This window comes from Podarcis pityusensis, assembly GCF_964106645.2.
Source record: "Podarcis pityusensis genome assembly, chromosome: 17".
Lineage (NCBI taxonomy): Eukaryota > Metazoa > Chordata > Lepidosauria > Squamata > Lacertidae > Podarcis > Podarcis pityusensis.
The window spans coordinates 7,899,854-7,927,642 of record NC_138042.1 but is presented as its reverse complement, the minus strand read 5'-3'; the positions used below and the strand labels follow the sequence as shown (position 1 = coordinate 7,927,642).

The 27,789-nt window shown below is 45.5% G+C and overlaps 1 protein-coding gene across 3 annotated transcripts in view; it reads left to right on the top strand.

Moving 5' to 3' along the window:
- Nucleotides 1–26,587, top strand: part of DENND1C (DENN domain containing 1C) — a 55,616-nt gene extending 29,029 nt beyond the window's left edge. The window contains exons 15-24 of one of the 3 annotated variants that reach the window (XM_080988109.1): nucleotides 1,777–1,902; nucleotides 3,529–3,630; nucleotides 3,872–3,959; nucleotides 6,966–7,006; nucleotides 10,812–10,883; nucleotides 13,788–13,844; nucleotides 16,905–17,042; nucleotides 21,464–21,519; nucleotides 24,965–25,187; nucleotides 25,284–26,587. In XM_080988109.1, coding sequence (XP_080844235.1) covers nucleotides 1,777–1,902; nucleotides 3,529–3,630; nucleotides 3,872–3,959; nucleotides 6,966–7,006; nucleotides 10,812–10,883; nucleotides 13,788–13,844; nucleotides 16,905–17,042; nucleotides 21,464–21,519; nucleotides 24,965–25,187; nucleotides 25,284–25,907 — 1,527 coding nt within the window. In that variant the 3' untranslated portion in view covers nucleotides 25,908–26,587. Of the gene's footprint in view, nucleotides 1–1,776; nucleotides 1,903–3,528; nucleotides 3,631–3,871; nucleotides 3,960–6,965; nucleotides 7,007–10,811; nucleotides 10,884–13,787; nucleotides 13,845–16,904; nucleotides 17,043–21,463; nucleotides 21,520–24,964; nucleotides 25,188–25,280 lie in introns of all 3 variants that reach the window. The other 2 variants (XM_080988108.1, XM_080988110.1) reach the window with 2 other exon arrangements.
- Nucleotides 26,588–27,789: the final 1,202 nt, after the last annotated feature.

The following is a 27,789-nucleotide window of genomic DNA, read 5'->3' as shown; positions in this document are numbered from 1 at the left end:
GGATAAAGGAATAGAAAAAGAAAGTAAAATTACATATGTATGGTGTACTTTCATACGAAGAAAGACTAAAGTTTTTGTTTGCGTTTAGTTTAGGTGGGGAATATATGCAAGAGGGAACATGCCAGAAGTTTATAAAATTATGAATGGTTGGAAAGATGAGGCAATATACATTTTTTCTCTCCCTTTCTTAAATTTTGGGGTCTCCCAGTGTAGCTGATCAGCAGAAGAGTGGTTTTAAGTTTTCAAATTCAGCACTGTTTTTAATAGGGCAAAATATTCACATGTCTCTTCTCATTTATGTCATTTCCACCTTGAGAAAGGTAGAAAATAAAACACTATGAAATGCTAACCAGAAAGTGACAAGCTGGCACGCAAGACTGCCAAATATCCCATGACCCCAACAGTGTCACAACTTCCATTTTGTCTATGTCGCCCAAAATCACAGACCTAGCATTGGCATGGGGGATAGGATATTTCTTTTTGTATTTATAAAAGTGTTTTTATACTGCCTTCTATACCGTCCTAAGGGATGCGGGTGGTGCTGTGGTTTAAACCACTGTGCCATTTGGACTTGCCGATCGGAAGGTCGGCGGTTCGAGGCCCCGCAACAGGGTGAGCTCCCATTGTTCGGTCCCAGCTCCTGCCAACCTAGCAATTCGAAAGCACATCAAAGTGCAAGTAGATAAATAGGTACTGCTCCAGCGAGAAGGTAAACAGCATTTCCCTGTGCTGCTCTGGTTCGCCAGAAGCAGCTTAGTCATGCTGGCCACATGACTCGGAAGCTGTACACCGGCTCCCTCAGCCAGTAAAGCGAGATGAGCGCCGCAACCCCAGAGTTGGCCATGACTGGACCTAATGGTCAGGGGTCCCTTTACCTTTACCTATAACAGGAACAATTGTCCAGCATGCTGTTCTCACACTGGCCAGCCAGAGACCCACAGAAAGCCCACAAACAGGTGCTGGGGACAAAAGCACACTTCCCTTCCTGTGGTTTCTGGAAATTGGACCGATTATCTGAGACAGCTTCCTATGTCCCAGAGTTAAATTATTCAATCTTAAAACCACAAAGAGCCAAGTAGCGTAACAGTGTTTTTTTACTGCCTACAGAAAAGCTATCAAGGTTGTGGCCTACCTGACCTCCACAGACCAATCTCCCTAGGGAGAGAATTCTATGACCAGGGTGCTGCCGCAGAAAAGGCCCTGCCCTGCATTCCTTACCAATGGAAACTCCTAGGGCAGTGATTTTCACATTCTCCTGATTTTACAATCATCTTGACATTTTAAAACTTGACTTCCTTCCCCCTCTTCCTGCAATTCCTTAAATTTATTTTTAATATCTTCTGCATTATCCAGATTCACTTAATTTACTCATCTTTTTATCTTCTTTAAAAATATACCCTTATGTAACTGCAGGTTATTACAATAATCCTGTTAGTGTTTTTATCTGTTTGCAATTTATCTGTAAACATTCCATAAACCATTTCCATTCTTTTATATATATAAAAAAAGTTTGCTATTTTGATTTCTTAATTCTTCTGGTAAGTTTTGCCATTTCTGCATATTCCATAAGTTTTGGTATCCATTCTTCCTTTGCTGGGACTTCTTCTTCTTCCTTTTTGAAATATGGCAACCCTATGGCAGTGGGACATATGACAGGGCCCTGGCACTTGGTTGGGGCTTCTGGGTACAAATTGTGGTTGAGACACCCTCTTGTGATTTGTGGGAGGACCTCCTGGTCAAAGAAGAGTTTGTAACCCTCCTCCTCTCCCCGCACAGGTCTCTCTGTTGAAGTTCCAGTTGAAGAAACAGACAGCGACTACTGGGGATGGAGTCGCCCGAGCTTTCCTTAGGGCACAGGCACTGCTGTTTGGCAGCTACCGCGAGGCTCTCGTTTGCAACCCGGTGAGTAGCTGGACTCCTCTTGGTTCATCGTTTGTGCAAAGAAATCATGATGAATGCTCAGTAAACAGGCTGCCTGGAAGCAACTTCTCCTTATCCCATGTGAGCACTTACTATGCATACCTATATTAGGGTTACCAGACGTCCCCATTTCCCAGGGACAGTCCCCAGATTTGTGAATAAATCCCCGGACAAATTCCGGAATTGAGAGAAGATGGCGTCTGCCAGCAGCGAAATGACTTTTGGATTGATTCAGCATAAACACCAGCGTGTGAGGAGATACTGCAACAACAGTGGAGAGTCATACGCATAAAATCCACACAGAAACACATCACTGCTTATTTCAACTCACTTGTGGAAACAACTCAGAGGCCATGAAAGAAGGAAAGTTAACAACATAAGATTTAAAGGAACTATTGGAAAGACTATTCAAGGCAGGAGAGATATGAGATGATCAGAGCCCCACCAAACTTGAAGCATGGGAAGTCGCCCCCCAAAATTTATAATTTAGGCAGAATATTTGGACTACAGTGGTACCTCAGGTTAAGTACTTAATTCGTTCCGCAGGTCCGTACTTAACCTGAAACTGTTCTTAACCTGAAGCACCACTTTAGCTAATGGGGCCTCCTGCTGCTGCCACACCGCTGGAGCACGATTTCTGTTCTCAACCTGAAGCAAAGTTCTTAACCTGAAGCATAACCCGAGGTACCACTGTATTTGATATATATATGAATAATTTGGAACATTCAATGTGATTTGATTGGATTGTTAAAATGGGAAACTTAATAAAAATGATTTAAAAAATAAAATAAAATAAATCCCCGGACAAATTCCATCTCCGGAATGTCCCCAGATTTTATCTAATGTCCCTGGGAAAAGCAGCGGCGGCAGTCTCAGCAGACCGGAGCAGTTGGCTCTGGCTGGCTTCAGGAGCTGCTCACAAGTCCCCATATGATGGTGCTGCAGGGGCTCTAAGATGCAGCTTTCGGGCTACCTCCACCTTCCCTGACCCCAGCAACTAAGCTGTGAAAGGAGGCTTCATGCTGCCTATCGGAGCAGCCTCCCAACTCCTACTTGCGTGCAAGCAGGAGCGGGGCGGGGATCTCTCAGCTGTGAAGGGAGGCTTCACAGGACGGGGCAGGGATCTCTCAGTTAGGCAACGGGAGGCCTCCCTTCCCAGCTGAGGGATCCCAGCCCCTCCTGCTTGCATGCAAGTAGGAATGGGATTGGGGCTCCTCCGATGGGAAGGGAGGCATTGCGCTGCCCGAGCCTCGCCGCTACTGCCACTCTCGGCCCTCCTTGCCTGACCCACAGCACACCGCTTCCCCACCACCACCACCAAAGAACCAACAACTCAGGGGCTGCCCAGGCTCATGGAGAAAGGAGATAGAAGCCTTGGAGGAAGGGGAAACGTGGCGGTTGAGGTCAAGGTGGCGGCTGCCCCTCTGCCACCACCGTAGCTGCAGCATCAATGACCCGAACGTGTAGTAATTAATTAATTAATGTGTCCCCAGATTCATTGAAAAACATCTGGTAACCTTAACCTATATTGCTTGCAAGGGTCTCTCTCTCTCTCTCCCACCTTCCAGCTGACTATTACCTCCCAACTTTTCTCTCTTCTCTCTGCAGGGAGAGCCCATCTCCTTCTGCAAAGACACCTTCTTGCAACAAGGCTCCAGTGCCATGCAGGCTTTCCTCCAACGGGCCGTGCACCTGCAGCTCTTCAAGCAGGTATGGGCTGATGGAGAAACCCAAGCAGGTCTTCCAAACAAGATGATTTCCCACTATTTAAGCACCGCTATCAAATCGACAGGCAAAAGGCATTTGACTGTTTTCCTCTTCCTTTGTGTGTACCTGTTGCTGACACTGTGCGTGCTTCCTTCTCCCATGGAAGATGACTTCTTCCTGCATATTTTCTAATGACTTCCTTTGTTTCTCTCCCCAACGCTGCACCCAACCTCAACTCCACCAGTTCGTAGATGACCGCCTAGAGAAGCTGAATGCAGGAGAGGACTTCTCTGACCTCTTTGAGCAGGAGATCAACAGAAGCCTGTCCCCAGGTAGGGCAGAACCTCCCTTGTTTTTGCTGTTCTGCTGATAACATGGAAATGGATCCACCAACGATCCACCAAGCCACAGCCCTAGGTCGTATGGCCTCCTCAACACCCCTCCCTTTGTGGGGTGAAGGTGAAGCTTTGACAACAACAAAGTCTCAGCAAGAATTTTTTTTTAAATGATATTTATTAAAAGTTTAAAAATTACAGAAAAAAGAAAAAAAGAAAACAGCAAAAAATTTGACAAAACATACATTACAATACATAAAAAGAAAAGCATAAAAAACAATACAACAATACAGCAAAAAAGGGAAAAAAACAATAACATTAAAACACACATCCAATGTTCCATATCTTTATCTTTCATTTACTTGTTTCATCAGCCTCCTCACACCTCCCTTTTTTGTATTCTAATTTAATTAATTGTTTCAGCAAATTCTTTCCATCTTTCTCAATTTTTTTTATATAATTTATCTTAACAATCTAACCTTTTAATTAACTCAACAAATCCTTTCCATCTTTCACTATATTCTGTCATTCAATTTACCTTAATTTATTTAACCTTATCTTACCATAAAAAAGAAAACCTTAAACCTTAAAACTTAATACTTATTTGTACATAACTCCTTATATCATTTCTACTAAAGCCAAATAGTTTCATTCCAACAATTTTCCTAATACTCGTCAATTTTACACTAATTCTCAAAATAATTTTTTTTAAAAACTTCCCTCCAATCTTCATCCAACGTCTCTTCTTCCTGTTCTCGGGTTTTGTCAGTCCTTCTTGTCCATTCCATCTAGTCCATCAACCTGGTGATCTTATGTCCGAGGCTCTTAAGTCTTTTCCATGTACCTTCTGCAGATCTTCTTCAGTGCCAAATTAAAATGTTTCTTAATCCAATTTTCCATTCTACTCACGGGTACTTGTTTAGAGTCCAATTGTCCACAGGAAAAAGTCAGCACTCTCCGGCAACGGCTGTGCGGCTTCACTCCGTAAAAGTAGCGGTTGATTCAAAACACCGCGCCACTCACCCCACGTCGCTTCTGATCCCCGAAAAAGGGTTTCCCTGCGAGTAGGGGAGGCGCTCCTGGTGTCAGCCGAATCCCACGTTCCCAGGCTTCCTCTGCCTGTGATTTTTAGAGGGTCTCCGCCTTCGCCGCGGCGGCAAGACCCGATTTTCACGGAGCGGGTTCCTCTCGGTCAGAGGAACTCCGCCATTGCCGATGGCTCTAACCCGGAAGTCTCCAAAATCTCAGCAAGAATTTACTGGGAGACTCCTGAGATTGTAGGATGCTTCCACGTTAGTAACCAGTTACTCCGACATGGAGTAGACTGATAGAAAGCAATGGACATGACTCACTTAGGTCCATTAATTGTGGGTCTCCCATGAGTGTAACTTGATTGGATACAGCCTTAGGGAAGGTGTGGTTAGCAACACTTTCCAATGATATACCGTATTTTTCGCTCTATAGGACACACCGGACCATAGGAGGGGGAGAACGGGGGGGGGGTCTTGTTCTCCCCCTCTAAAACAAGGTGCGTTCTGTGCATTCAAGGTGTTCAAGCTGGGCTCCGGAGGCTTTGGGTTCCTTTCAACCTGTTCTTTGGGGCTGGCGGGGGGAAGCGCTGCTTTCCCCCACCGCCAGCCCCAAAGACCAGGTCGGGGAGCAGCGCAAAGGCGGAGCACCGCCTTCCCACTGCCCCCTGAGCTTGTAGGGCTGGCGGTGGGGGGAAGCGCTGCTTTTCCCCACCGGCAGCCTCAAAGACCAAGTCGGGGAGCAGCGCAAAGGTGGCGCACTGCCTTCCCGCTGCCCCCCAAGCTTCCCGCTGCCCCTCGAACGTTGCAGCCTTCCCCCCACCTTTGTACAGCCTTAGTAGCCTCCGCAGGGCAGCGGGGTGAAAGGAACCCGCTGCCCTGCAGAGGCTTTGTGCAGCCGTCCGCAAGCTAGAACAGTGAGACGGAGTGCTCCACAGCACTCCGTCTCGCTGTTCTGGCTGCGGGGACAGCCTTCACAGCCTCCACAGCCTCCGCAGGGCAGTGGGGTGAAGGCAACACTTCATCGCAGCGCTCCATCTCCCTGTTCTGGCTTTGGGCTTAGCCGCGCAGTCTGCATTCACTCTATAGGACGCACACACATTTCCCCTTAATTTTTGGAGGGGGAAAAGTGCGACCTATAGAGCGAAAAATACGGTATAAACTCTGGAACTCCCTGCCTATTGATATCAAGCAGGCACCTTTACGGTATTCCTTTTGGTGCCTGCTGAATACATTCTTATTCAATAATAATAATAATAAAATTATTATTTATACTGTGCCCATCTGGCTGGGTTGCCCCAGACAAGCCTACACAGATGTTTGGAAAATATATAGGAGTTATAATTTGCTTCAGTCTTATTTTATTGTGATTTTAAGGAAGGGTTGCCCTAGATCCAGAATTTCCTGGACATAGTTGGAAAAATGTCGCTTAAATGTCCATGAAAATCTGTATGGCAACCCATGTTGGCAGTGTCGCTTTTGGCAATTTCCCTTAAAAATTGCTCAAAACCTAAGGAAAGCTCAACAACTTGGCCCCACCCTCCAAAGAAAGCTGAACAACTTTTTGAAATATGGCAACCCTATTTTTAATCTTCTGTATGTTTTAAATTACGGTCGTACATTTTAGTGATAAGTATATTGTTTTATCATTTTTTTTGGAAACTGCTTTGAGGTCCCCCCCCCCCTTCAAGCGGCATAGAATTTCAATAAAATAAGTAAGTGGATAAGTTTGTGGGAATCCCATGCCGTTTCCCCACCAGCACCCACCCACACATTTCCCCCTACATTTAGGAGCCTTTTTTGTTTAGGGAATGTGTTCAGAGCTGCCTTCTGCGTCCAGTTCTTCACAGGATGTGGATCCTTTGTACACTGGTTGGCAGATATAAGGAGTTACTCTGAATATACAGTTCAAATCTCTGTGAAGGCAAAGTCAAGGCCCTCAGGGACACTCACCTGTATTCTCTTCTCTCCCCAGGTAGCATGCATTCCTATCAGCTTTGGGTGGAGAACCTAAAGGTAAATGAATGAAACTCCATCCATCTTCTTTTACCTTGTGATCTCGTTTCCTCACAGCTACCTGTTTTGTTTGCGCTGAGGTCTTTTCTAGGCTGTCTTTTAGGGCTGAGCCCCCAGAAAACAGCTTACATAATATAAGCGTGAAATTATAAAATTAGGACGTTTGATTAAAAATGCATCCACCATAAAGTATCGTGAAAGACTAAAGGTAAAGGGACCCCTGACCATTAAGTCCAGTCGTGGCCGACTCTGGGGTTGCAGCGCTCATCTCGCTTTATTGGCCGAGGGAGCCGGCATACAGCTTCCGGGTCATGTGGCCAGAATGACCAAGCCGCTTCTGGCAAAACAGAGCAGAGCATGGAAATGCTGTTTCCCTTCCCGCCACAGCGGTACCTATTTATCTACTTGCACTTTGATGTGCTTTCGAACTGCTAGGTTGGCAGGAGCTGGGACTGAGCAACGGGAGCTCACCCCGTCGCGGGGATTCGAACCACTGACTTTCTGATCGGCAAGTCCTAGGCTCTGTGGTTTAACCCACAGCACCACCCACGTCCCTCATGAAAGACTACACTAGGAATAAATAAAGATAGAATAGCAGTGGAACCAAAACAGTGATAAATAACATTCATCTCAGGATAATACCATACAAACATGTAAAGCTCTTCAGCACCTTTTATTCTCATCTTTTTTAAAAATGTGACTTGACTTCAGGGAGGTTTGGTTTTGTATTTTTATCTTTAGAGAGGCTACAAATAAATTTTGCTGTGATTATTAACAGTATGGCCATAAACATGCTTGTGCTGTTGAGGAAGAAAACCTAAGAAAGGGGTTTGCCCAAGGCCGCTTGTGGCAGATGTGGGACTTGAACCCTTGACTTCCAGATCCAAGCCCAACTCTAGATGTCTGGGTCTCTTGACCTTGCAATGAGTAGGTAAAAAAAAAAGGTAAACGACCCCTGGACAGTTAAGTCCAGTCAAAGGCAACTATGAGGTTGCGGTGCTCATCTCTCTTTCAGGCCAAGAGAGCCAGCGTTTGTCCACAGACAGCTTTCTGGGTCATGTGGTCAGCATGGCTAAACCGCTTCTGGCGCAATGGGACACCGTGACATAAACCAGAGCTCATGGAAATGCCATTTACTTTTTTAAAAAAATAATATTTATTATTTTTCCAAAAACTTAAACACTAAAAATACAATACAATACAATACAATACAATACATTAAATTAACAAAACAAAACAAAAACAAAAAAATAAATCAAACAATTTCATTATCCCATCTTTCATTCACTTATTTCCACGACCTCCTCACACCTCCCTTTTTGTATTCCACTTCTGTTAATTATTTCAGCAATTCCTTTCCATCTTCCTCTGTTTTCTATCCTATAATTATCTTAACTCATTCTAACCTTATTTTTTCCTTTAATGCTCTATTAATCTATCTGTACTTGATTCTTATAACATTTCTACTAAAGCCATATAACTTCATTCCAACATTTTTCTAACATTCATTAATTTTACAGTATTTCTGTAAATAGTCTTTAAATTTTTTCCAATCTTCTTCCACCGACTCTTCTCCCTGGTCTCGGATTCTGCCAGTCATTTCCGCCAGTTCCATATAGTCCATCAACTTCATCTGCCATTCTTCCCGGGTGGGTAAATCTTGTGTCTTCCAATATTTTGCGATGAGTATCCTTGCTGCTGTTGTTGCATACATAAAGAAAGTTCTGTCCTTCTTTGACACCAATTGGCCAACCATGCCCAGGAGAAAAGCCTCTGGTTTCTTCAAAAAGGTATATTTAAATACCTTTTTCATTTCATTATAAATCATCTCCCAGAATGTCTTAATCCTTGGGCATGTCCACCAAAGGTGAAAGAATGTGCCTTCAGTCTCGTTACATTTCCAACATTTATTTTCGGGCAAATGGTAAATTTTTGCAAGCTTGACTGGTGTCATGTACCACCTATAAATCATTTTCATTAAGTTTTCTCTTAGGGCATTACATGCCGTAAATTTCATACCTGTGGTTCATAACTGTTCCCAGTCAGCCATCATTATGTTATGTCCAACATCTTGTGCCCATTTTATCATAGCTGATTTCACCGTTTCATCCTGAGTGTTCCATTTCAACAGCAAATTATACATTTTTGACAAATTCTTAATTTTTGAATCTAACAATTCTGTTTCCAATTTTGATTTTTCCACCTAGAAGCCAACTTTTTTGTCCAAATTGTATGCCTCCATTATTTGATAATAATGGAGCCAATCTCGCACTCTATTTTTCAATTTTTCAAAGCTCTGCAATTTTAATCTATCTCCATCTTGTTCCAAAATTTCCCAATATTTCGGCCATCTGGCCTCCATATTGAGTTTTTTCTGTGCCTCCGCTTCCATTGGTGACAACCATCTTGGGGTTTTCTTTTCTAAGAAATCTTTATATCTTATCCAAACATTAAACAATGCTTTTCTAACAATATGATTTTTAAACGCTTTATGTGCTTTTACCTTATCGTTCCACAAATATGCATGCCAACCAAATACATTATTGAAACCTTCTAAATCCAACACGTCAGTGTTTTCAAGAAGCAGCCATTCTCTTAGCCAGCAAAAAGCCGCTGATTCATAATAAAGTTTAAAGTCTGGCAGGGCAAATCCACCTCTTTCTTTAGCATCAGTTAATATCTTAAATTTTATTCGAGGCTTCTTGCCCTGCCAAACAAATCTGGAAATATCTTTCTGCCACTTCTTGAAACAATCCATCTTATCCAAAATTTGTTATGTTTGAAACAAAAACAACATCCTTGGCAGCACATTCATTTTTATCACAGCAATTCGGCCTAACAGTGATAACTTCAAATTTGACCATATTTCTAAATCCTTTTTCACTTCAATCCAACATTTTTCATAATTATCCTTAAATAGATTCACATTTTTAGCAGTCATGTTAACCCCTAAATATTTCACTTTCTTAACCAGTGTTAGTCCTGTCTCTTCCTGAAACTTCTCTCTCTCATTCACAGTTAATTGTTTCTCTAAGACCTTAGTTTTTTGCCTTATTCAGCTTGAAACCTGCTACTTGTCCAAATTCTTGAATCCGTTCCAATACCCTTTTTGTACTGGATTCTGGCTCCTGTAAGGTCAATACCTTCCCACTGCAGTGGTACCTATTTATCTACTTGCACTGGTGTGCTTTCAAACTGCTAGGTTGGCAGAAGCTGGAAAAGCAGAATGGGAGCTCACCCAGTTGTGGGGATTTGAACCACCGACCTTCTGATCAGAAAGCTCAAGAGGCTCAGTGGTTTAGACCACAGCGCCACCTGCGTCCCATGCAATGAATAGAATTCACCCAGCCATGAGCCACCATTAAGTGTAGCAGAGTGGGAGAGGTCAGGATCTGACCATTGCACGGGAGAGGGGGCTGGCCACAGGAATCGCAGTTGGAGCAGGGTCTGGAGCCGAGAAAGCAGTGGTGCGATTCTGCCAATCCACCAGGCAGGGCAGGGTGAACACAGGCCTCCTGGATTCTCCAAGCTCTGTGTTTTTGTCCTTGATGTGGGCTGGTGAAATATAATAGCTAAGGGTCAGAGCATGAATTTCTCTCTCAACATCAGCACGCATCTGCAGTATGGAGGTAATAGTGGTGACCTACTTTGCAAGATTATTGCTTTTTTTTTTTTTTGTTTCTTTTTGGTTGGCCAGGAATTAAATCAAGCTCCCTTGCTAGCATCCTTGCCCACTAGTGCTTTTTGAGTGTGTTGTTCCTAATAGATGTGTGCCTAAGCTTCATCTCTCTCTCTCTCTCCTTAGAAAGGTGGAGGAGCCCTGATAAGTACCGTGAAAAACAAGGCCAATCCAGCTGTCAGGAATGCATATCAATACGTAAGGCATTTTTTTTTCATAGAATCACATACTTGTAGAGTTAGAAAAGACCCTATGGGTCATCTGGTTCTTGCAATGCAGGAATCTCAACTCAAGCATCCATGACAGAGGGCCATCCAATGTCTGCTTAAAAATCTCCAAGGAAGGAAAGGTACACAACCTCTCGAGGGCGTCCGTTCCACTGCTGAACAGCTCTTACTGCTAGAAAGTCTTTCCTAATACGGTATTTAGTCAGAATCTCCTTTCTTGTAACTTGAAGCCACTGGTTCGGGTCCTAGCCTCCAGAGCAAGAGAAAACAAGCTTGCTCCATCCTCCATGTGTTAACAGAGAAATCTGAGGGTTCCCTTGGACAAAAAACAAGGACACCAGCCAGGAATACCAGAGCAAAACAGCAGCCAGTAGGCTTGGTCTTTATTGAAGACTGTCGCAACAGGACTCCCATCTGCCACAAGGTGGAACAAGATGGAAGCCCCGAACAAAAGAGCCCTCAAACTTTTATTAGCTGCTAATCCCCACGTTAAGGGACGCAGGTGGTGCTGTGGGTTAAACCACAGAGCCTAGGACTTGCCGATCAGAAGGTCGGCGGTTCGAATCCCCACGAGGGGGTGAGCTCCCGTTGCTTGGTCCCAGCTCCTGCCAACCTAGCAGTTCGAAAGCACGTCAAAGTGCAAGTAGATAAATAGGTACCGCTCCGGTGGGAAGGTAAACGGCGTTTCTGTGTGTTGCTCTGGTTCGCCAGAAGCAGCTTAGTCATGCTGGCCACATGACCTGGAAGCTGTACGCCGGCTCCCTCAGCCAATAAAGCGAGATGAGCGCCACAACCCCAGAGTCGGCCACGACTGGACCTAATGGTCAGGGGTCCCTTTACCTTTACCTTTAATCCCCATGTTACACCCCCCCCCAACTACATCACTCATCATGGTTACATCATGAAAGGAGAGGTCTGGTGGCAGTAATCTGATCATCCTGGACCCTACCCCATGGTTCCCCTTGCCCTCCACCAAACACCCATCAAGTGTAACAAAAGAGATCTTTCCATTTCCCTGTTTCCCAGCCAAGTTAATCACACCCTTTTGTCTTCATCTGGGTTTCTTATTTCTGGAATGGCTACCTGTCTGGCCCTCAGGTATCAGGATGCCAGGGATTATCACTCAGGCAGAGGGGCTGCTGAGTAGCTGAGCTCACATGTCTATATGAATTTCTGAAGTTTTCCCAGTGAGCCAGTACATAGATACATTTATCAGTGAATTCTTACATTTGGTATTGTGCAGCAGAGGCCCTTTGAATAGATAGGAAGAAACTGTGATGAAGTGTTTTGTGGGGACAAATCACAAAAATCACAAAAGTGATTGTGCTGATTTTGGTAGTGGGCTGCCTGTGCATGATAGCTACTGGAGGGGCAACCCCCAACCAACCTATACATAAATTCCTGCAACACATGTGACAGCCCGTTAGATATTTGAAGATGGCTATCATATCCCCTCTTTTCCAGGGTAAACATCCCCAACTCCCTCAACTGTTCCTCATAAGGCTTAGTTTCCAGACCCTTGATCATCTTGGTTGCCCTCCTCAGCACACATTCCAGGTTGTCAATATCCTTCGTAAATTGTGGCACCTAGAACGGGACACAAGACTCCAGGTGTTGTCTGATCAAGGCAGAGTAGAGTGATACTATTACTTCCCTTGATCTGGACGCTAGACTTCTGTTGATGCAGCCTAGAACAGCATTAGCTTTCTTTTGCTACTGCATCACACTGTTGACTCATGTTAAAGCTTGTGGTCCACTAAGACCCCAAATTTCTCACATGCACTGCTAATAATCCAGGTTCCCTATCTTATATTTGTGCATCTGGTTCTTCCTCAGTGTAGAACCTTATGAACCCTATTGAATTTCATTCTGTTTGTTTGGTCCCAGTTCTCCAGTCTGTTAAGGTTGTTTTAATCCTGATTGTGTCTTCTGCAGCATTAGCTACCCAGTTTGGTGTCACCTGCAAATTTGATGAGCATCCCCTCAGTTCCCAGCAATCCTTAACAAACTACGTTGCCCAGAATTCTTTCAGGGGGGAAATGTGCTTTGAATGTGCTTTTAAGTACAACCGTATCTTAGAAGTTGAACAGAATCCATTCCAGAAGTCCGTTCAACTTCCAAAATGTTCGGAAACCAAAGTGCGGCTTCTGATTGGCTGCAGGAAGCTCCTGCAGCCAATCGGAAGCCTCCGTCGGACATTTGGCTTCCAAAAATAGTTCGCAAACCGGAACAGTCACTTCTGGGTTTGCGGCGTTCAGGAGCCAAAACGTTCGAGAACTAAGCTGTTCAAAAACCAAGGTACGACCGTAGTTGCAATGAGGATTTTGCAAATTCCAACTACTTGGATGCAATGCTGAAGACTGCACAAAATGGCTCTTTTTTTACACCCTAAACCTAAAGCCCACCCCGTGTGTGTGTGCAGCCTTGAGAAGCTACACATTTCAATCAACTGATCTATTTTTTCTTTGTCCTTGAAATTCTGGGAAGTATTGAACTAAGTTTTACTCAGAGTAGAACCTTGCGTTAGTTGTGTAGTATATTATTGTCAATGGGCAGGGACAGTAGGCGAAACAGGAAGGTGCAGCTTCCCCCCTAACACTGCCCCTGCGCTGGAGTCCTGCTTTCCAGGGTCATCTGAATATCAGTGGAATCTGCTGCCATCACCTCTCTTCACTTCTGCAGCGGCAGGGGTAGGCAGGGGGCCTGTGGGGGCAGTGCCCCATGGGATTCTGGCACATGATGGTGGCTGCCTCAGCCCTTCTCATGGGCAGGCCAGCCCTGTCAGTGGGTCTCCTCTGAGTAAGACTAGCTATGGCCCAAACCCACTGTTTGGAGTGCTGCATATCTCCTCACAACCACTCCGTGTTCTGTCTAGGCCAAAGGCCATGCCAAAATGCGGCTGAAGAATATGCGGAGCCGTCTGATGGAAAAGGTAAGCCACTCCAGACTTCTTCCTTAAAATGATTAAAGGTGATGTACTGCTGGATGAGTGTTCAGTGGCTCTTGTTTTGCATTTGTTTAAAACCCAGTTGAAAATTGCTTTTAGAGGTTTTTTAAAATTAAATTTCTGTTTTAGATGTTAGAATATTCACTTAAACAACCTTAAAATATCAATAATAATAATATAATAATAATTTTTTTAAAAAAATATTTATACCCCACCCTTCCTGGTTTAAAAACCAGGCTCAGGGCGGCTAACAGCAAATTTAAAACACTGATTAAAATGCAACTTGAAAACAGCATAAAACAGCATAGAATACAACATAAAATGCAATATCAATAAAATTCAAAAATTTAGGGTCATTGACTTCCCTTCCTCTCTTTCCATGGTTCATTTTGCACAACATAAATCCCTTCGTATTTTATATAAACGGAACCATTCAGTATTCCATTATTACATCCATCAAAACTTATTTACACTGTGGAATTTATCTTAATGCTGCCCATGTTTTCAAATAAACACAGTTCCCCCCCATATATACAATAAACATTTTCAAATCTTCTTTAAACCTATGTTCTTCTTGTTCTCTTGTTCTAGATGTAAGGTCCACAAGCTGCGCATATTCCATCAATTTAAGTTGCCAATCTTATTTAGTTGGGACTTCTCTTGTTTTCCATTTTTGGGCGAACAAAACACGAGCCGCAGTAGTGGCATACATAAATAACCTTTTCCAACACCTGGGTGAAAATTGTTTTTAAATATGATTGAATGTTTTACGAACAGAAGAAGAGCCTATTGGATCAGGCCGATGCTCTACCTAGTCTAGCATCATGTTTTCACCTTGGCCAGCCAGGTGTTTCTTGGAAACCCGCAAGGGCAACAAGAGCAACACTCTCCCTTCTTGTGGTTTCCAGCAACTGATGTTCAGCAGCATTAATGCCTCCAACTGTAGAGGCATAACATACGGTAGTCATCATGGCTGGTAGCCATCCATAGTCCTCACCTCCAGGAATTTGTCTAATCCTCTTTTAAAGCCATTGGGGTGGGTGACCATCACTTACTCCTGTGGGAGGGAGTTCCATAGATTAACTAAGCACAGTGGCGAAGGAACCCTCTCCAGCACCCAGGATGGGATGCCGAGGGGCAGGGTGAACTGCCCAATGGTGCACATGCAGCAGTCCATACGGTCACCGTGTGAGAGGACGCCCATATGGACGGTGTACGAGAGAGGCAGCCATACTAACTGCGTGCGCACACTCAGCCACTCTACAGCTGGGGGGCAGTGGGTCATCTTGTCACACACACCCCAAGTGATGCCCAGGGCAGCCTGCCCCGCCTTTGTACACCCTTGACTATGCGCTGCATGAATAAGTACTAAACGGCTGTGATTCTGTATACCTGAAGGAGCGTCTCCACCCCCATCGTCCAGCCTGGACACTGAGGTCCAGTGCCGAGGGCCTTCTGGAGTTCCTTCACTGCGAGAAGTGAGGTTACAGGGAATCAGGCAGAGGGCCTTCTTGGTAGTGGCACCTGCCCTGTGGAACGCCCGCCCATCAGATGTCAAGGCAATAACCAACTATCTTACTTTGAAAAGACATCTGAAGGCAGCCCTGTTTAGGGAGGTTTTTAATGTTTAATGTAATGCTGTATTGTGCTTTTAATTTTTGGTTGGGAGCTGCCCAGAGTGGCTGGGAAAACCCAGCCAGATGGGTGGGGTATAAATTATTATTATTATTATTATTATTATTATTATTATCATCATCATCATCATTTTCTTTTATGTGTCCTGAATCTTCCAACACTGTGTTGCCAGGGGCAGGGGAGATACTTTTCTCTATCTGCTTTCTCTATGCCATGCATAATTTTATAATTCCTTTCCAATTCTGTGCTGCTAGTAGACATGCTGCTACTCAAAGAAAAGTAACCAAGGTCCAATTGCCCTTCTTTAAAAACAGTTAACTATCTTAAACTCAGGGTACGTTCCACATATTGACCTGCAATATAGCTTATTTCTGTAAATACCCCCTGCCAGAAGGGGAGCCAGTGTGGTGTAGTGGTTAAGAGCAGTGGACTCATAATCTGGGGAACCGGGTTCGCATCTCCCGCTCCTCCACCTGCAGCTGCTGGGTGACCTTGGGCCAGTCACACTTCTCTGAGGTCTCTCAGCCCCACTCACCTCACAGAGTGTTTGTTGTGGGGGAGGAAGGGAAAGGAGAATGTGAGTCGCTTTGAGACTCCTTTGGGTAGTGATAAAGCAGGATATCAAATCCAAACTCTTCTTTATACACAAGGCTGTTCAAATGAAGTTTTTGAGCTAATTTTAAGGGAAATTGCCCAAAATGACACTGCCGACATGGGTTGCCATACATCCGGATTTTCCTGCACATTTTTAGCAATTTCTGCCGGACGCTGCTTCTGGCTGCAGTATTCCAGATACGTCCAGGAAATTCTGGACATATGGCAAACCTAACTATTGCAGCCTCTCCAGTTAGCTTCTTCTTTGACAAGCTAGCTGCTGGTGTGGGGTCTGGATCAGGGCTGGATTTAGGTTGGATGAAGCCCTAAGCTACTGAAGGTAATGGGGCCCTTTATATGTCCAGCTGTCCTTTGTCAACAACAAATTGTCGCTGTTTTTTGTGTTGAATATATGCTATATGGTAATTTATGGACCTAATAGGTATCTAAAGCCATTTGCGCATAACAAAATATGTATTTTATCAAAGTAATTATTACAACCAGTCAATGCAGAATGCAGGCACCCTATATATAGAAATGAGCAAATCAGTGATATTTTAGGGAACAGGCTAGCAGGTGGGGCCCATTACTTACATCATAGGAGCCTACACAAAACAAAACACTGTTGCTGTACGTAGGTTTTATTTTTTATCTTAAATTTTGGAAATGTACATCCGCTTTCTTTTTCCTTTAGTTTTTTTGGGGGCCTCAAGAGAGTGGAGCCCTAAGCTATAGCTTGTTTAGCTTATACATAAATCCGGCACTGGTCAGGATGGGAAGCAAAGCTTATGCTCAGAATAATCTTGTCCTCTCTAGGATTCCAGTACAGGCCCTCATCGACAGCGAGGACATTCCTCGAACTGTGACCATATCTCCGACCCCATCATGCCCACCAGGAATAGGCAGTCTGAAAGCTTGCAAAGCCGGTTGCCCATCACCCAGCACTTTGGGAAGGTAAGGGGGGAACTGAGTAATTGAAAATGGGTGGGGAGCCTGCACTGCCGCCACCACCCTGAGATAGTGTTGGACTGTAGGTTCCATCATGCCTGGCAGTTGACTGGAGCTGATGGGAACTGGGAATCTTGAAAGGTCATAATTTCCCTATCCCTCACCTAAAACAACATGCGAGGAAAAGAAGAGGAACCGGGTCAGGGGGCACCCGGAAGAGGATCCCCCCAAGAGTGTACAATGGTACCTTGGGTTACAGATGCTTCAGGTTACAGACGCTTCAGGTTACAGACACCGCTAACCCAGAAATAGTACTTCAGGTTAAGAACTTTGCTTCAGCATGAACAGAAATCGTGTGGCGGCAGTGGGAGGCCCCATTAGCTAAAGTGGTGCCTCAGGTTAAGAACAGTTTCAGGTTAAGAACGGACCTCCGGAAAGAATTAAGTTCTTAACTCGAGGTACCACTGTATCTGCATTGGTGCAAATGGGCAGCCTTAACACTTGCTGCATGCACTCTGTGCAAATGTGGAGTCACGGATGTTCCTGTGCAGGAGATCAGTGCAAGAACTTGTCTGATAGTCGCAAGCCAGTTGCATCAACAACACAACAGGCAGAATCTGTGACCCGCAGAGGTTGTTGAATTCCAACTCCCACCAGCCCCAGTCACTATGGCCCAACAGTCGAGCAATATCTGGTGGGCCCAGGTTGCTTACCTCTAACACAGGTGTAATAAATCAAAATCTGCCCTTATTCCCTTATGGGGGACACATGAGCCCTTATAGAGTCCTTTGTAGGTTCTTCATCAGTCGGAGACAAGAACAGAGGCCAACCAGAGAATACTGAGAAGCAAAGCAGCTTGTAAGCCTGATCTTTATTGAACTGTTGCAACAGGGTGCTCCCCTCACACACAGGAAAAGGTGGACCCAGGACCCAGGTGTGCCCGCCCTGATATAGACATATTAAATTGCCAGCCTTGGAGTCCAAGACCGCCCCCAGACACATCATACCTACATCACAGAAAGGGGTGTAGCTCAAGAGATATCTGAGTGCTTTGTTTACCTCCTGTCTGGCAAGTTACCTGTTAATGCTTACTTGATTGGATACCCTGGGGATCCTGGCCAGTCTTTTGTAATGATAAATACTTAGTTCCTGAGCCAGGTCACAGGCTCACTCTATTCATACACAGACATACCCTTAAAACGGGATTTGTTAATGAAAAGAAAATGGGGAATCTTTTCCATTTTCCTTTGACTTTGCAGAGAAAACATTTGGTCAGTTTAGGAGTCAAAATGGTTCCAGGACTGTTTTCCTGTGCTGCTTCAGACATGTGGTTTATATATTTATGTACGTGTTTGCTTGGTACATTTATGAACATTTATTATATATATAAGACCTTAATTTTTTATTTCACAGGGGTCAGCAAACTTTTTCAGCAGGGGGCCGGTCCACTGTCCCTCAGACCTTGTGGGGGGCCAGACTATATTTGAAAAAACAAAATGATGCAAAAGCACCACGAGCCCGGTGGCTGCTTACCTGTGTCTTGCCAGCGTCAGGGGCTGGCAACGGTGGCACAATGAGCGGTGCACGAAAGGGCTCTGGAGAGGGTCTGCTTTAAATGGCGGCCGCTCGAGCGCTGCTGCTGCTGGCACCAACAAAGCCCAGCCCCCTCCCTCCTCTAGGCAGGGCGAGGAGAAGCCAGGAGGAGGGAGGGAGGAGGCACTGCCGCTGCCGCCGCCGTGTGAAGGAGAGGGAAAGAACGTACGCGCTGGCGATCCACGCGGCGATTCCTGGACCGTCCATGGGCCGGATCCAGAAGGCAATTGGGCCTGATCCGGCCTGCTGGCCTTAGTTTGCTGACCCATGCTCTAACATAAGGAAATGAGCAGATTAGTGCAGCTCCCATTGTTTTATAGAAATGTTCTGCAAATTTTGCCTGTGTCTGGCTTTATATGCAAAAGGCATCAGTATGCAAAAGTTAAGGAATAAATAAATTGGGAGTAAATAAGTAAAGAAACAGGGGCAGATGATTTTTTTAAAAAATGCTACCTTAAGGCTCCCATGTATGGCTAGCTCCTAAATATGTTATTCAGAAGGAAGCCCTTATAGGTTCAGTGGATCTTACCGCCTAATATCCCCTTGCATTCAAAAGTCTACTTCTGACTGTGCTTCTTTGTGTCAAATGTAGAGAGCAGCACTGTAATCATGAGAGCTGAGTTCACATTTGTACCGAAAAATAAGTTACAATATGCAAAGCAGAAAAACGGGATAGAAAATTTGGCTGAATTACAGTGGTACCTCGCAAGACAAATGCCTCACAAGACGAAAAACGCACAAGACGAAAGAGTTTTTCGTTTTTTGAGGTGCTTCGGAAGACGAATTTCCCTATGGGCTTGCTTCGCAAGACGAAAATGTCTTGCGAGTTTGTTTCCTTTTTCTTAACACCGTTAATACCGTTAAAACCGTGCTTCGCAAGACGAAAAAAACCGCAAGACGAAAAAACTCACAGAACGAATTATTTTCGTCTTGCGAGGCACCACTGTAGTTGCACAATACATATGGGCATTGTGTACTATTTAACTGCCATGTCTTCTGCTAAAGAATACAGGGAATTGTAGTTTGTTGAGAGTGCTCAGATATTCTCTGTTGGAGATCCTTAGCTCTCCTTGCAGATCAACAATTCCCCGGTGAGAGGGAATGACTGAAAGCGGGTTTGTTGGCAGTAAAGAGACATCCAGTGTTAAGGATTGCCAAGGATGATGGCTAATGTTTAGGGAAGTTTTTAATGTTTGATGTTTTATCACTTTTTATTATTATTAATATTCTGTTGGGACCCACCCAGAGTGGCTGGGGAAACCCAGCCAGATGGGTGGGGTATAAATAACAAATTAGTAGTAGTAGTAGTAGTAGTAGTAGTAGTATTACTAATGGAGAAAGCAGCCTGGCTGTCCTGAGAGTCTCCAGCTGAATCCATGCCCCACCTTACACTAGAGTGGGGAATATGTAGTTTTGAATAATGGAGAAAGGGCCGCTAAGCACCAGGACATTTTGTTCTGGACAAGGGGATCAGAACCCCTACAGGTGTCTGTCCAGTGCCGGATTTACATATAAGCTAAACACGGGTGGCGCTATGGACACGGGTGGCGCCAGTGGCGTAGCGTGGGGGGTGCAGGGGGGCTGGCCACACCGGGCACAACATCTGGGGGGGGCGCGCTCGCACTCGCAGCTCTCTGCCCCTACCTGGCTCACTCACTCTCTCTCACTGCAGTGCTGGCTGTGCGAATCCGATCCGAGCCGCTGGGTCGCCGCCCACTGTGGAGGGGGTGGGTGCCAGGCGTGCGGTGCGGAGAGAGCGCGAGGGACTATCTGGGGGAGGGACAGTGCAGCGGCCACCCAGTGCAGCGCTGAGCGCGGGAGAGAACCACACCAGACCAGACCAGGCAGCAGCAAGAAGAAGCTGGCAGCGGTGGCAGGTTAGGGGTTAGGGGGCACAAATTACTTGCCTTGCCCTGGGTTAGGGGGCGCAAATTACTTGCCTTACCCTGGGTTAGGGAGCGCAAATTACTTGCCTTGCCCCGGGTTAGGGGGCGCAAATTACTTGCCTTGCCCCGGGTTAGGGAGCGCAAATTACTTGCCTTGCCCCGGGTTAGGGGGCGCAAATTACTTGCCTTGCCCCGGGTGCTGACAACCCACGCTACGCCGCTGGGTGGCGCTGTGGGTTAAACCACAGAGCCTAGGACTTGCTAATCAGAAGGTCGGCGGTTCGAATCCCCACGACGGGGTGAGCTCCTGTTGCTCAGTCCCTGCTCCTGCCAACCTAGCAGTTCAAAAGCACGTCAAAGTGCAAGTAGATAAATAGGTACTGCTCCGGCGGGAAGGTAAACGGTGTTTCCGTGCGCTGCTCTGGTTCGCCAGAAGCGGCTTAGTCATGCTGGCCACATGACCGGGAAGCTGTACGCCGGCTCCCTCGGCCAGTAAAGCGAGATGAGCGCCGTAATCCTAGAGTCAGTCACGACTGGAGCTAATGGTCAGGGGTCCCTTTACCTTTACCTTAAACAAGCTATAGCTTAGGGCCCCACTCTCTTGGGCCCCCCAAAAAAATTGAAGGGAAAAAACCTGGGTGTACATTTCTAAAATATAAGATAAAAAACAAATAAAATAAAACCTACGTACAGAAACAGTGTTTTGTGTTGTGTAGGCTCCTATGATGTAAGTCATGGGTCCCCAATCATTTTAAGTTAGAGCTTAATAATTATTTCACTTCTTCTTAATTGTATTGCACTATTAATATACTTCTTCTTAATTGTATTTCAGTTCAACTATTACTTTGATAAAATTACATATTTTGTTATGTGCAAATGGCTTTAGATACCTATTAGGTCCATAAATTACCATATAGCATAAATGTTGTGCTCTCTTTCTCTTCACAGTCTCGCCCCAGGCGACCACAAAGACAGAGCAGCAGTACAGAATTGGAGTCACAAAGGTAAGGCCTGCTTACCCCCGAACTCTCTTTGCTGTTCTCAGCTCTGCTTCCCACATCCTGTGAGTGTTTCAGGGCTGGCCCAGCAGGTGGATCAGAATCTGCTGGGAAATGATCCTACACAAGCCTCGCTGCAATGAATTAGGTTCTGTGACTGGGGGGAAACCATGTTCAGTTAAACCTCTTGGGCTACAGTGTTGTGCACCCTTAAATCTGAGAATAAGTCTCACTGAGCTCAGAGGAAGTTTCCTAGTTCTGAGTAAACCTATAGGGATGGGAGGATTATCTCTAGGGGAAACCATCACTGCTCTTGGGGGTGTCATTGTGTTCCAGAGTTCCACAGATGTTTAAACAAATAATTTCCAAACTGATTAAAAAACAAACAGACCAGTGGTTTTACTCATTTGTTCTTCCATAAACACTCAGGGATGAGGTATTTGTTGTGTCTTGTTAAATGATTAAAAATAATCATAAGCTGCCATCATCTTTTTGTGGTAAAAACAGAAGAGTCTGCTGGCACCTTGAGGAAAAACTGTTCTACTGTTTAGTTAATTTGTCTTCTAGGTTCATGATTTTCAAATCTGAAATAGTAATTTAGACAGCCAAACAGAACATCCCCTCTGAATCGCGCTTCTGAGGAGGAATTTATGTATTTATTTATAAACCTCGTTTTTTAAAAAAGAAGTAAAGTGTGGCATAAGCTTTTATGGTCCAGAGCTCACTACTAGCAGATTGTTGCTCTTTTGCCAGTAGGATTAAATCACATACTAGTAAATTCAAGTTGTGCAGTTAAAGTAGATTTGAAACTCACTCCGCTGCACCAAATTGAACTTTATGCAGTAAGGAAAGTGATGGGGAAATGCACAGGTAAAAAGTGGGTTGACAACTGCTTGGCAGTTGACAGGGCATCAGGTGCCATTAGCCAGTCACAGTTCTATTGTGCTTTTCCATGGGCAATGGAATGGGTAATATTCCAGCAAAATATTAAAATACAATAATGCATCAAATATTAAAATCTTCGCTAAACAAGGCTGCCTTCAAATGTCTTCTAAAAGTCAGGTACTTGTTTATTTCTTTGACATCTGGTGGGAAGGCATTCCACAGGGCGGACGCCACCACCGAGAAGGCCCTGTGCCTGGTTCCCTGTAACTTTACTTCTCGCAGTGAGGGAACCACCAGAAGGCCCTCAGATCTGGACCTCAGTGTCCAGGCTGAACGATGGGGGTGGAGACGCTCCTTCAGGTATACTGGGCAGAGGACGTTTAAGGCTTTAAAAGTCAGCACCAACACTTTGAATTGTGCCCGGAAACATACTGGGAGCCAATGTAGGTCTTTCAAGACCGGTGTTATATGGTCTCGGTGGACGCTCCCAGTCACCAGTCTAACTGCCACATTCTGGATTAGTTGCAGTTTCTGGGTCACCTTCAAAGGTAGCCCCACGTAGAGCACATTGCAGTAGTCTAGGGGTCAGCAACCTTCTTCAGCCGTAGGCCGGTCCACCATCCCTCAGACCATGTGGTGGGCCGGACTATATTTTGAAAAAAATAATGAACGAATTCCTATGCCCCACAAATAACCCAGAGATGCATTTTAAATAGAAGCACACATTTTACTCATGCAAAAACACCAGGCAGGCCCCACAAATAACCCAGAGATGCATTTTAAATAGAAGCACACATTCTACTCATGTAAAAACACGCCGATTCCCGGACCGTCTAAGGGCCGGATTGAGAAGGCGATTGGGTCGCATCTGGCCCCTGGGCCTTATGTTTCCCACCGCTGCAGTAGTCCAAGCGGGAGATAACCAGAGCATGCACTGGTTCCTGCCATCTGAGAGCACAGAAAAGTGTTGGAAGGAGAAGAGTAGTAGCACCATCTTCAGATTTCCTTAGCACTATTCTCTCTTTCTTTTTTTTAAGGAGAGGCATGTATTTAATGTGCATAGTGACATATCAAATGGACAGAAAATATCCGCCCTCTTCAAAGCATGGAAAGGTGCCAGGAGCTGCCTATGTAGAAATGCCTCTTTAAAAAAACCCACACAGCAATGCAAGAGACAGCAGGAACTGTGTCCCATTAATAGGCGGAGCCCTGATTAATACCAGAGCGGGTGTGATTAACTTGCAGATACATCACTGGTGAAAAATTAGCATTACAACAAGGCAGAATGCAAAGTGGGGCATTGCCTTTCGGTAGCAAGATGGCTCCTCCCACAGGATCATATCTGCTAATGAATTCAAACTGGCTTCTCTTGAATTCTTTAGCAAACAGGACAATGTCGTACAGTGGTACCTCAAGTTAAGTACTTAATTTGTTCCGGAGGTCCGTACTTAACCTGAAACTGTTCTTAACCTGAAGCACCACTTTAGCTAATGGGGCCTCCTGCTGCCGCCACGCTGCCGGAGCCCGATTTCTGTTCTCATCCTGAAGCAAAGTCCTTAACCTGAAGCACTATTTCTGGGTTAGCGGAGTCTGTAACCTGAAGCGTTTGTGACCTGAGGTACCACTGTACTTGGAGTAGCTGCACAGCCCCTCTTGTAAAGACGCGTAAGCCATGCCCTGTGGCCATCCAAGCTGAGTTTTGTTTTCGTGAAGTCCCTGTGAGTTTTGCTCCACAGAAATTTTGCAGAGAGCATGGATGTGGTGAGAGGGTAACAGAGCAGGCCCAAACAAGCTTTTACAGGTCACCTACACCCAAAATAAATTTGGGAGCTGTTCTGTGGTGCAGCTCAACTGTTGTGCAGGTAATGTGATAATTAGCAGTGTTTAGCTCAAGCGCTGCCCGGGGCTAGTCCATAAACGATCACAACAACGCAAATCCACCTACCAACCTACTGCCTTTCACATGGGACAGGGACAACTGAACATACCCAGTTTCAAAACAAGGATGAATTGCCTTTCCAGCTTTCTTCATAAACTACAGAAGTCAAAATCTTGCTGAGCGGGGCCAGAAACAATACAAGGAGGGACAAATAACCCTGGTTCCCTTGGCCATTGTGTTGCATGAACATGCTGATCTCCCATGTCACTTTACATGGACCTTTCGAACATCATTGTTTTCATGTACCGCAGGGGTCAGCAACCTAAGGCCCAGGGGCCGGATGCAGCCCAATTGCCTTCTAAATCCGGCCCATGGACTGTCCGGGAATCAGCTTGTTTTTACATGAGTAGAATGTGTCCTTTTATTTAAAATGCATCTCTGGGTTATTTGTGGGGCCTGCCTGGTGTTTTGACAAGAGTAGAATGTGTGCTTTTATTTAAAATGCATCTCTGGGTTATTTGTGGGGCATAGGAATTCGTTCATTTCCCCCCCAAAAAATATAGTCCGGCCCACCACATGGTCTGAGGGACGGTGGACCGGCCCACGGCTGAAAAAGCTGACCCCTGATGTACTGTACAGCATTTTATTCCTGATCACTTTTCTCATGTGAAACATATATTCTTCCAGGGAAGTTTCCAACTCTTCCAGCTCAAGCTCGCTGGATTGTTCTTTGGAGCCTGGAGAAACTGAAAATCTGCACCCGGACTTTCTGGATACAGGTGGGATTGATCTCTTAGGTGAAATCTTTGAGACTCTAAACTTGCTGGAGCCAAGCCAAGCCCAGCGGCCACTCTATGGGACGCGGAGCCTGGACTTCTGCAACCTAGAAGAGAGGAACTTCTATACCAAGGTAAGCCCTCCTAGTTTGGCTCTCTGTGCACCTGTCAAAGAGGCCAAGCATGGACAGCAGCAAATTCCAACTCAGTCTCTTTGTCTGTTGTAGCAGAGGCCCAGCAGGAACACACTCCATGAACCCCTGTCTGAGGAAAAGGATGATGGTGGTGATGATGATGATGATGACGACTCATTGTCCGAGGGCACCCTGCTCCCAGCCTCTCCGGATCAGGAGCATGTGCAGAGTGCTCTGCTAGTGTCCACCAGAGCAGCAGAAAATAGCTTTGAGAAGTGGGACCGTGACGTCCCTGAACCCGAAGAGATTCCTTGCCCTGAGAAGTCAGCAGTTCCATCGCAAGGGGAGACAGCAGTTGTTACCGCTGGCTATGAGCTGCCGCAAGTGGCATGGACCCGGAATATAGACCACGAGAACTCCAGCACAAATGAAAATGGAACTGAAAGCTGCACTGAGGTGGAGTCCGGACAGGAGTCTAGGACTGACCAGATGCTCAAACTCACTTCAGCCATTGCCGCCGCCAAGGCAGAGCCACCAGCAACCAATTGCTCCGGCATCCAGTCACCTGCGGCTTTGTCCCAAAGAAAAGTGAATGTGGACACCGACTTCAAAACCAAGCACGGTGTGTCAGCCCTTGGGGTGGTCACTAGACCACCATACTCCTTGACTTCCCGGCCCTTGGCCAAAGTGTCAGAGCTGAAGAAAAGATTTGAGGCCTAGAAAGTGAGTGAGGAGTCTGTAGCCTTGGAAGAGGAACACCTGTCTGTTTTTTGACTACCGGGGTGAAGTAGTAGCTTCTGTGGCTGGAGGCTGCACTACAGGCCTCTCCTCTGGTGCCACAAGGCAGCTCTGGGCTTTGAAAGGCACTGGGGGAAACACCCCATCGCTCCGGGTATCAATAGTGACTTCTAGAAGCAGAAGTGGGTTCTCCTCCTAGTCCCAGTGCATAGGACTCGTTTGCTGCCTGACTTGTAACCTGCCCCCTGCTCACTACTAGGAGACAGTAGTGCTTTTTTTCTGGGGATACTCATACACCTGAACATTTTGTGAATCTACGTTTGGCCTCATTGAAGGGCAGAATTTCAATATGAGTAGGAAAATGAGAGTACCCCTAAACATTTTTAAAGAAAAAATCAGTGTGTGTGTGTACAGTCATATTCCTGGGACTGGGGGAAAGACTGCTTTAGCACCATTCCTCTCCTAAACACATGAAATTGCTCTTCATGTAATTTTTCCCAATATGGAAACCATATCAGGGAAAGTATGTAACTGGAAAAGGACAAGCTATCATCATGGGGTGGTTCAACATATGTACTGCTTGCTACTCAGTGGCTGCAACATCAGTTAATTTGGGGGGGTGCACACATGTGAATAAACATAAATAAAACCAAGGAACTTTAGCTCCAGATGTGGTACTTGTGCTGGTGTGTTTCAAACTGCTAGATTGGCAGGCGCTGGGACAGAGCAATGGGAGCTCACCCTGTTGTGGAGATTTGAACCGCCGACCTTCTGATCAGCAAGCCCAAGAGGCTCAGTGGTTTAGACCACAGCACCACCCATGTCCCACAAATAGTTCTATCTTTGGTCTGACCCACCAAAGGCATCCTTATGCCCCTGATGTTTTTGCACTGAATCAGTTCATTCCATCATCCTGTGCCTGGGCACTCTAGTGAAATCCATGTAGTTTGTGTTATTTTTTCTGCAGAGATGAAGCCAGACAGCCATCTTAGTACTAACTGGGAAACATGTGTGACTCTTCCAGGTTATAGCTGTCATATGCAGATGGTAAAACTTGTTTCTCAGAGAATGAATAATGGAGCAGGAAGGAGCGGCCAGGAACAGCCTCTATCAGCATCAGTGTAATGTTTACACAGTGAAGAGCAGCCCTTTCTCAAGGGCTACAGATGATACCTATATTTCCAGCCATTCCAAACCCCTTTTGCACACTACAGAATCGTAGAATCTTAGAGCTGGAGGGGATCCAAGGGTCATCTAGTCCAACCCCTTGCAATGCAGGAATCTTGGCTAAAGCATCCACAACAGATAGCCATCCAGCCTCTACTTAAAGACCTAAAAGGAAGGAGAACTTCCTTTCTAGAGGAAAGGATGCCAGAGGGAGACTAGAGCAAGCAACTATCAGATGGAATATCTGTCCAAAATCTCTCCCCCTCCTAATAAATAATAATAATAATAATTTTTTATTTATACCCCACTCATCTGGCTGGGTTTCCCCAGCCACTCTGGGCAGCATCAAACATAAAAAACTTCCCTAAACAGGGCTGCCTTCAGACGTCTTCTAAAAGTCAGATAGTTGCATATTTCCTTGACATCTGATGGGAGGGTGTTGGTTCCACAGGATGAGCACCACTACCGAGAAGGCCCTCTGCCTGGTTCCCTGTAATCTCACTTCTCGCAATGAGGGAACTGCCAGAAGGCCCTCGAAGCTGGACCTCAGTGTCTGGGCTGAACGATGGGCCAGCAGTTTTTGTTTGGGGGGATTTTTACTTCACAGTGCCCAGCCGACGCACATGAAAGCAGAGGATGTTACACTTTGCAGATGAGGGTAAGCTTTGAATTTTCTGAGACAACTTGCAAAGGGAAT